Consider the following 10156-nt stretch of genomic DNA (forward strand, 5'->3'; position numbering starts at 1 on the left):
CCAGCCGCCGGAACAGCCTCTGCAGCTGCGCCGCGTCCTCCCGGAGCCTCCCGGCCACGCGGCTGCGGGTTCGCGCCGAGCTGCAGCGCAGGCGCCCACGGAGCAGGGGCCGCACGTACTCGACCAGCGCCCGCCGGTGCAGCTCAGCCACCAACGCCTGGAGGCGGGGGAGGGAAACCCAAGGGGCGTGAGCTTGCCCCACTGACCCCCATCCCGCCAGACTGAAGGCCACTCCAGCCCCACTCGCCCACACCCATTACCCGTGGGCACCCTTCCCGTGCCCACGCCCCAGCCCCCAACCCCTGAACTACCCTAGGATGCCCTTCCCTGGCTCCTTATTTAGCCTGCGGACACCTCCTACCTATCCCGAAAGGATCCTCCATCCCAGCCTCTTCCCATTCCCCAAGCTCCCCTCTCAGGGGCCCTGATTCAGTCTGCGCCCGGCCTTTCACCCCAGTCCCACGCACACGCCCCTCCGCAGAGGGCCACCTCTTCCATCTACAGGGAGCCGCTCCCCACCTTGGAGGGGTCTCCTGCAGCGGGGGCTTCTTGCTCTCCCAATCTCCCCTCTTCCCGCCGCTTTCCCCTTTCCCCCTCACCTCTTCTCCCCCCCCACCATCTTCCCTCCCCTCCAGCAGGCGTACCTGGTAAGGCTCGTCCTGCATTCTGCGCAGAGTCAGGGCCTGGGCGCCCAGCGTGCCCACGATGCCATCCAGGGCCTCAGGGCTGCTCAGCCACTTCCGGCGCATCAGCTTGTTGAAGTGCGGCTGGCAGGGTCAGAGTAGGGGGTCACGGCTTTCCTCCCCCCCACCTCCCTTCTTCACTTAGGAATATGTTCCTGGAACCCCGCTCTGTAGAACCAGGGCTGTGTGGTGCTGGGAACCCAAGGGGAAGAGATAGCCCCAGGCCTGGCATCCTGGGGCTCACGGTCCAGAAGGGGAGAGAGACTGGTCCCCGGTAGTGATGACCCAAAGCTGGCAAGGCTGGAACCAGGGAGCCCACGGGCTTAAGAAGCCCAGAGGGGATGCCCCACTCAGCATACAGCCAAGGAGGGCTTCCTGGAGGAGGGGACACCAGAACTGAAGCCCTGGTGATGATCTTCCTTAGCCAAGTGAGGGACTGGGAGGGAGTGACTCAATCGGAGAGAAGAGTGAGTATTAAATTTTAGATGGGCAGGCCAGGGAGAGAACCAGAGAAAGGTCAGTGTGACTGATGAAAACAGGGACTTCATGTAAAAATTATTAAGGACTGGGCAGAGTGGTTCACACCTGTAATCCCAGCACTTTGAGAGGCCGAGGCAGGAGGACAGCTTGAGCCCAGGAGTTTGAGACCAGCCTGGGCAACATCGAGAGACCTTGTCTCTACAAAACATTTAAAAATTAGCTGGGACTGGGTGCAGTGGCTCACGCCTGTAATCCCAGCACTTTGGGAGGCTGAGGTGGGTGATCGCCACCTCAGGAGTTTGAGACCAGCCTGATCAACATGGCGAAATCCCATCTCAAAAATTAGCCGAGTCTGGTGGCACACGCCTGTAGTCCCAGCTACTCGGGAGGCTGAGGCAGAAGAATCACCTGAACTCAGGAGGCAGAGGTTGCACTGAGCTGAGATTGTGCCACTGCATTACAGCCTGGTGACAGAGCAAGACTCCATTAAAAAAAAAAAGAGAGAGAGAGAGAGAGAAATTAAGAACTTTAAGACATATTTTTAAAATTCATGAACTATATACCACCCTTCAGGGGAAGAAGCCGGATTGCTTCCAGATTCCACTTCCTAGATCTGGTTGAGAAAACACGTTCCCCATCTGGCGCTCTTAGGAAGGAGTATAGTAAATGTCTCAGTTAATAACATCCTCCTTTTTGCAAGTTGCCTTTTCTCTCCACCCTTGGGTGGATCCGGTATTTGATGAGACTTGTGAAAATGGGTGGAGCCTGTCTTGCCCCCTCTTTTCTAGAATGCACAGTATGTGCGACTGTGACTTTCAAGGAAATGTGTTTGCCATTTGCTGATTTTGGGGGGAAGTTAATTTCTACTTCTTTCACTGGTAAATGAAGGAAAGTATTGTACCTTGCAAATCCACCAAATGAATTGAGTACATAATTTTTAGAATTGACTTGTAGCCGGGCAGACCACATTAGAAAATTATTAAGGGGCTGGCCATGGTGTCTCATGCTTGTAATTCCAGCACTTTGGGAGGCTGAGGCAGGTGGATCACTTGAGGTCAGGAGTTCAAGGCCAGCCCAAGGGGAAACCCCCATCTCTGCTTAAAATACAAAAAATTAGCCTGGCGTGGTGGTGGGATCCTGTAATCCCAGCTACTTGGGAGGCTGAGGCAGGAGAATCACTTGAACCCGGGAGGTGGAGTTTGCAGTGAGCTGAGATCACGACACTGCTCTCCAGCCTCAGCAACAAGAGCAAAACTCTATCTCAAAATAAAAAGAAAAAACAAACAAACAAACAAATAAATAAATAATAAGGGCCAGGCACAGTGGCCCACGTCTATAATCCCAGCACTTTGGGAGGCTGAGGCAGGAGAATTGCTTAAGCCCAGGAGTTCAAGACCTACCTGGCAATATAGTGAGACCCCCTCTCTATAATTTTTTTCTTTAAATTAAATTAACTGTGGTCCCAGCTACTTGGGAGGCTGATGAGAGAGGATCTTCTAAGCTCAGGGGGTTGAGGCTACAGTGAGCTATGATCATGCCGCTGCACTCCAACCTGGGCCACAGAGCAAGATTCTGTCTCAAAAAAACAAAAATAAAACCTTTTTTCTCCCTGTCCAAAAAGAGAGAGAAAAAAAAAAGGACTTTAAGACAGTGACAGAAGAGATTAAAGCAAGCTTGGGCCTTTTGAAGTGTGTGTTTTGGGGGTGAGGGGAGCTGTGAGACCCTGAAGCCCGCAAGGGGGCTTATTCCAGGCATAAGATGGGAGGGGAGAGGTGGGGCTGGAGCAGGGCTGAATGCACAGGGCCTCCTGGGCTGGGGGAGAAGTCCCAGGTTTCTCCTGAGGGCACTGGGGAGCCACGGCCAGTTCTGGGCTGGGGAGGGAGAGGGTCAGGTTTGTGCTTTACCAAGATCGGAGAAGGCTGGAAAAAAGGGAAAAGTGGAGATAGGGAGGGGATGAAAGGGGGAGAGGAGGGGGGAAAGGAGAAGCCAGGTGGCTTAATTCATAGTTTGAAGTAAGCCCCCATGGAGAGGGGAGGGAGGAGACTGCAGATCCTGGAGACGGGTCTGTCCCTGAGACAGAGTTGGGGGAGGGTCGGGGGGAGGCTGTGTCTGGGTGGACACAGGGCATGCGAGGATTGCAGATAGTCCCAGGATGGTGTCCATGGGGGGGTCTAACTCCCTCTTCAGCTCAGCCTCAGCACCCCCTCTTGCTCTCTCTCACCCTGAGAGCAGCCCGATTTTCTTTTTTGGGATTTTGGGTTTTTTTTTTTGAGAGATAGGGTCTCACTATATTGCCCAGGCTGGTTTCGACTGCTGAACTCAAGAAGTCCTCCCCCTCAGCCTCCCAAAGTGCAGGGATTACAGGTGTGAGCCACCATGTCTGATGTCTCTCCCTCTGTCTCTGTCCCGTCTCTCTCCTTTCCTTCCTCCCTGACCTGTCTTGTTTTCTCAGTCTGTCCTTGTTTCTTCTGCTTCCGTTCTCTCTCTCTCTGTCTCTCTCACAAAAAATACATAGTGGTTTATAAGGCCGGGCACGGTGGTTCATGCCTGTAATCCCAGCAGTTTGGAAGGCTGAGGCCAGCAGATCACCTGAGGTCAGGCGTTCCAGACCAGCCTGACCAACGTGGTGAAACCGTCTCTACTAAAAATACAAAAATTAGCCAGGTGTGGTGGCGTGTGCCTGTAATCCCAGCTACTCAGGAGGCTGAGGCAGGAGAATCAGTTGAACTCGGGAGGCGGAGGTTGGAGTGAGCCAATATCACACCACTGCACTCCAGCCTGGGCTACAGAGCAAGACTTAGACTCAAAAAAAAAAGCAAACGATATAGCGTGGCAGGTAGCTGGAGTGCAATGGCGCGATCTCGGCTCACTGCAACCTTCGTCTCCTGGGTTCAAGCAATTCTCTTGTCTCAGCTTCCGGAGTAGCTAGGATTATAGGCATATGCTGCCACACCTGGCTAATTTTTGTACTTTTAGTAGAGACGGGGTTTCACCATGTTGGCCAGGCTGGTCTTAAATTCCTGACCTCAAGTGATCCACCTGCCTTGGCCTCCCAAAGTGCTGGGATTACAGGTGTGAGCCAACACACCCTGGTTGGGGCTTCTCTTTTAAATGGGGCAATCAGAGAAGGTCGCGCTGAGGTGACATTGAGTCAAGACTTGAGGCAGGGCATGGTGACTCTTGCCTGTAATCCCAGCACTTCGGGAAGCCAAGGTGGGTGGATCACATGAGGCCAGGAATTCAAGACCAGCCTGGCCAACATGGTGAAACCCCATCTCTACTTAAAAATACCAAAAAAATTAGCTGGTCATGGTGGTGCATGCCTGTAATCCCAGCTACTAGGGAGGCTGAGGCAGAAGAATTGCTTGAACCTGGGAGGCAGAGGTTGCAGTGAGCCGAGATTGTATCACTGCACTCCAGCCTCGGTGACACAGCAAGACTCTGTCTCAAAAAAAAGAAAGACTTGAAAGAGACCGGAGAGGGAGCTATGTGGCCGTGAGAGGGAGAGCATTCCAGGCAGAGGGAACCATAAGCAGAAAGGCCCTGAGGCAGGAATGTACCAGCTGGGTTAAGAGACAGCGAGGTGGCCGGGCACAGGGGCTCACACCTGTAGTCCCAGCACTTTGGGAGGCCCAGACGGGCAGATCACCTGAGGTCAGGAGTTCAAGACCAGCCTGACCAACGTGGAGAAACCCCGTCTCTACTAAAAATACAAAAGTAGCCAGGCGTGGTGGCGCGTGCCTGTAATCCCAGCCACTCAGGAGGCTGAGGCAGGAGTATCGCCTGAACCCGGGAAGCAGAGGTTGCGGTGAGCCGAGATTACACCATTGCACTCCAGCCTGGGCAACAAAAGTGGAACTCCGTCTCAAAAGAAAACAGAGTAAAATAATAATAAAGAAATAATAATAAATCCAGTCCAGATCCTGTGTTTCTATTTTTCTTTATACCAATAGAGTTGTAAAATATGTTTTAATTTTTTATTTTATAATAAGAGACAGCAAGGGGGCTGGGGTAGCTGGATTGGGGTTATGGGGGGGAGCAGGGGTGGCAGGGAGAGGAGATGAGGTCTCAGAGGGAGAGGGGCGAGGGAAGGGCTGGTTGCGCAGGGCCGTGGGGGCCATGGCGGGATTCTGGCTTTTGCTCTGTGTGAGCTGGGAGCTGTGGGAGGATTCTGAGCAGAGGAGGGGAGGGGTCCACGGTGTAACACGGACTGAGCTGTGTTATGGCCAGGAACATAGTCCCCCTGCAGGCTCCCTCCTCAGTGCTCCCACCCCACACCACATTCATTCACCCGCCTTTGCGCCGAGCCCCTATAGGACAGCACAAGGGCCCAGAGATGGGGGTATGGGGTTCTGCGGTCTAGGAGAGCCTGAGCAAGGATTTGGGGGACCTTAGTGGGGGAAGGCTCCACCCAAACCTCAAGCCCCTCCTGCTGATGGCCCTGTGCTCTCTCCCCGTCACGTCCTCCCACGCCTTCCTTCCTGTACCCTCTCCACCCCACCGACAGCCCAGGCATGGCCCTAGCTCCCCCCGCCCCCGTCTGCTTCCCAAACACTGAGTCATGGGCTAAAGGGAACTGGAGGATGGGGGGGTGCTTCCCTGTCCTGGCATGGGCCCCACCCCCAGCCTCCCACCTCACTCACCTGTAGCTCCTGGAACAGCAGGTCGGCCAGGACGCGGTGGCAGAGCCGGGTCACGTGGTCCAGAGCACTGGCAGATGCTTCCCGGGCTGGCTCGCTTTCTGGGGGCCCCACCCGGGCCAGGCGCTCGGCCAGAGCTCTGTGGGGATCAACAGAGTCAAAAGTGAGGGACCCCAACATCTCAGCCCAATGCCTAGACCTGTCTCCTATTAGGTGGAGCAGAGGGGCAAGGGGTGACAGGTCAGATGGGGGCCTGGGGAAGGTCAGAGATACTTGACAGGTTGGGGGTGTCTGGGGATTGGGGTGTCTGGGGATGTCAGGGCACTCGTGGATGTTGGGGGGTGGAGGGATGGATGGCTAGGAGGTCTAGGGTACACTGGAGGAGGGAAGAGGGTCTCTCTGGGTCTTTGGGTTTCAGTTTTTCTTGGTGCTTTCTGGGTGAGAGTGGGGAGTCCTCCATTCCCAAAGTCTGTGGTTCTAATAGTTTACAACTCTGAAATTCTACCCTTAACTCTTTTTTTTTGTTTGTTTTTGAGATGGAGTTTTGCTCTTGTTGTCCAGGCTGGAGTGCAATGGTGAGATCTCGGCTCACCACAACCTCCTCCTCCTGGATTCAGGATTCTCCTGCCTCAGCCTCCTGAGTAGCTGGGATTACAGGCATGAACCACCACGCCCAGCTAACTTTGTATTTTTAGTAGAGACGGGGTTCTCCATGTTGGTCAGGATGGTCTCCAGCTCCCAACCTCAGGTGATCCGCCCGCCTCCACCTCCCAAAGTGCTGGGATTACAGGTGTGAGCCACCGTGCCCGGCCTTTTTTTTTTCTTTTTCTTTTGGACAGGGTCTTGCTTTGTCATGCAGGCTGGAGTGCAGTGGCGCAATCTCAGCCTGGCTAACTTTTATTTTTATTTTATTTTAAATGGAGTCTCGCTCTGTTGCCCAGGCTGGAGTGCAGTGGCACCATCTTGGCTCACTGCAGCCTCCACCTCCCAAGTTCAAGCGATTCTCGTCCTCAGCCTCCCAAGTAGCTGGCATTATAGGCATAGCTCATTTTTGTATTTTTTTAGAGATGGGGTTTCACCATGTTGACCAGGCTGGTCTTTGAACTACTGACCTCAGATACACCCATGTGGGCCTCCCAAAGTGCTAGGACTACAGGTGTGAGCCACCACGACTGGCTAACCCCCATCTCTCTCTCTCTCCGGCTCTCTTTAAATTGAAGTAATACAAAAAGATAAAAATGCAAATATATATATACACACATATATACATATATGTATATATACACATATATATACATACACACATATATACACATGTATATATGTGTGTGTATACTATATATGTGTATATATATATTATTCTTAGAGTCTTGAATCCGGCATCTAGGTTTCTGTAATTCAAACACTCCAGTATTCGGATGCTTTGTGGTGCTGTGGTTGTTTCAAGGACTCCCAGATTTTATGCTTCTAAGGTCCCATGTTCAGGCTCCCCTGAATCCATTCTGCAACCCCCACCCAGGATCCCGGAACCCCAGGGCAGCTGCCACCTTGGACTGGTCCTCCCTCCATCACACCATGGGTGCCCTCACCTCAGAGGGGGGCCGCAGTTGACCAGGGCGATGGTCTTGCTGATATAGGTGTCAGGTAGCAGCTCCCGGACTACTGGGTTCTCGTGGAATCGCTCCACTCGCTGCTGGAAGCTGGTGGGAGGAAAGGGGACAGACGGCGTGCTGCTGGGTCAGGGTTCCTTGCTGGGCACCCAGCCTGCGAAAGCCACCATCCCTGTGGTGACACTCTACCTGTCCCCAGGTGACTCCCTCTCATCTCTCTTCCCTCTGTTGGATCCCAGGCCCCGATGCCCAGTCCGGCCAGAGCTAACCTGAGACCCCAGGCCCCCATACCTCTGCAGGAACTCTGCCAGCCCCCCCAGGCAGCAGTGGGCCATCCGCTCCCCAAATTCCTGGCTGATGCGGGGCGCTCGCTCTGTGTGTTCTTCCAGCAGCTTCGAGGTCCAGGGGATGAGAAGCGGTGAGAAGGGGGCGAGGTCCCACTTTCCCATGCCTGCATTGTCCAGCCCACCCCACGGCCTCCTCCCACCTCCTACCTCACACACATCCTGGGCCAGGCTGCTGGGCTGGTCCTCCAGGCTCCCCCAGTGCTCCTCGTCCTCCTGCAGCACGCGGAGAAGAGCGGCCCGGGTCTGAGCCTGCAGCGGAGACATGAGAGCCAGGCAGGAGCTGGGAGCTGCCTGGGGTCTTTTTCTATCTCTTTCTCCACCACCATCCCCTAGCCCTTAGCCCCAAGCAGTTCTGGATTCTACCTGTGAGCTTGTCAAGGTGATGCTGGGGAGGGGGGCGGAGCCAGAAAACTCCCTCAGCCCTTCCCACGTCTGTGGTTTGGAACTTTATATTAAAAGTCTGTGGTTTGGCTGGGCGAAGTGGCTCACGCCTGCAATGCCCGCACTTTGGGAGGCTGAGGTGGGCGGATCACCTGAGGTCAGCAATTCCAGACCAGACTGGCCAACATGGTGAAACCCCGTCTCTACGAAAAATACAAAAATTAGGGTATGGTGGTTTCGCCTGTAATCCCAGCTACTCGGAAGGCTGAGACCAGAGAACTGCTTGAACTCGGGAGACAGAGGTGGCAGTGAGTGGGGACCGTGAACCACTACACTCCAGCCTGGGCATCAGAGTGAACGCCATCTCAAAAATAAGAATAAATAAAATAAGTCTGTGGTTTTAAGCTTCCTCCATCTAATAGCCAAGGACTTACGTGTGTGTGTGCCTGTGTGTGTAAAATTAATATACAAATATATTTATGTATTAAATATTATGTTATGTAATATATATATTACATATTAGTATATACTATATAATGTGTATTACATTAATAGTTAATACATTAATATTATATTAATATGTATTATATAATATGTAATATGATATATTACATATTATATATTATAGTACACAAAACATGTTATATATTGAAAATCTGTATTAATATAATAAATATAAATATATATTATAAATAATATACTATAAATAATACACATATTCATATATTAATATGTTCATATGAATAATATATATTTAATGTTTATATTTAATATAAATCCTATTACATATTATGATATGTATTGAATCTTATATACATTAAATATTGTCTTTTCTTTAGAGACAGCGTCTTGCTCTGTCCCCCAGACTGGGGGACAGATTCTGTGTTTCAAGAACTCCAAAGGCTGGGATGCAAAGGTTTTCACGTCTCTGATTCTCTGATCAAATGTGTTATTTTTCGGCTGGGGTGGCTCATGCCTGTACTCCTAGCACTTTGGAAGGCTGAGGCTAGAGGATCGCTTGAGGCCAGGATTTTGAGACCGGCCTGGGCAAAATAGCAAGCCCTTGTCTCTGCAGTCTTGCTCTGTCATCAGGCTGGAGTGCAGTGGCACTATCTCGGCTCACTGCAACCTCTGCCTCTGGGGTTGAAGCAATTTGCCTGCCTCAGCCTCCTGAGTAGCTGAGACTACAAGCGTGTGCCACCATGCCTGGCTAATTTTTTGTATTTTAGTAGAGACGGGGTTTCACTGTGTTGGCCAGGCTGGTCTTGAACCCCTGACCTCGTGATCCACCTGCCTCGGCCTCCCAAAGTGCTGGGATTACAGGCGTGAGCCACAACAGCTCTAATTAAAAAAAAAAAAAAAAGTTCTCTTCAATTCGATGAGTTTAAGGATCCAGACTCCTTTTCTATGGTTCTAGTCTCTTGAGCAGCATTGATTGACTTCTGTGGCTGGAAGTAGGACTGGCATTGAGACAGCAAAACCACTGGAGCCAGGCAGGGCATGCATGGCTGGGCCATTCTGCTCAGCAGTGCCTGTACAGGTCCAGTAATTAACCATGTTTATTACCAGCCCTGCTTATATGTGAAGATCTTTGTCAGCCAGGCATGATGGCAGGTGCCTATGGTACCAGCTACTGGAGAGGCTGAGGCAGGAGGATCGCTTGAGTCCAGGAGGTCAAGGCTGCAGTGCGCCACTACACTTCAGCCTGGGCAACAGAGGGAGACCCTGCCTCAAAAAAAAAAAAAAAAATTGGCTCGGCGTAATTCCAGCACTTTGGGAGACCAAGGTGAGCAGATTACAAGGTCAGGAGTTCAAGACCAGTCTGACCAATATGGTGAAGCCCCATCCCTACAAAAATACAAAAATTAGCCTGGTGTGGTAGCGTACACCTGTAATCCCAGGTACTTGGGAGGCTAAGGCAGGAGAATTGCTTGAACCTGGGAGGCGAATGTTGCAGTGAGCCAAGATTGCACCATTGCACTCCAGCCTAAGTGACAGAGTGAGACTCCATCTCA

The 10156-nt window shown here is 52.1% G+C and overlaps 1 protein-coding gene across 1 annotated transcript in view; it reads right to left on the reverse strand.

Moving 5' to 3' along the window:
- Positions 1 to 10156, reverse strand: part of EXOC3L2 (exocyst complex component 3 like 2) — a 30001-nt gene that overhangs the window by 5763 nt on the left and 14082 nt on the right. The window contains exons 5-10 of the mRNA XM_017502447.2: positions 7908 to 8009; positions 7705 to 7805; positions 7393 to 7503; positions 5807 to 5942; positions 645 to 767; positions 3 to 157 (exon numbers count right to left, since the gene is read on the reverse strand). Of these exons, the coding sequence (XP_017357936.1) occupies positions 3 to 157; positions 645 to 767; positions 5807 to 5942; positions 7393 to 7503; positions 7705 to 7805; positions 7908 to 8009 (728 nt within the window). The remainder of the gene's footprint in view (positions 1 to 2; positions 158 to 644; positions 768 to 5806; positions 5943 to 7392; positions 7504 to 7704; positions 7806 to 7907; positions 8010 to 10156) is intronic.

Source organism: Cebus imitator, unplaced genomic scaffold (assembly GCF_001604975.1).
Source record: "Cebus imitator isolate Cc_AM_T3 unplaced genomic scaffold, Cebus_imitator-1.0 Scaffold296, whole genome shotgun sequence".
In the NCBI taxonomy this organism is placed as follows: domain Eukaryota; kingdom Metazoa; phylum Chordata; class Mammalia; order Primates; family Cebidae; genus Cebus; species Cebus imitator.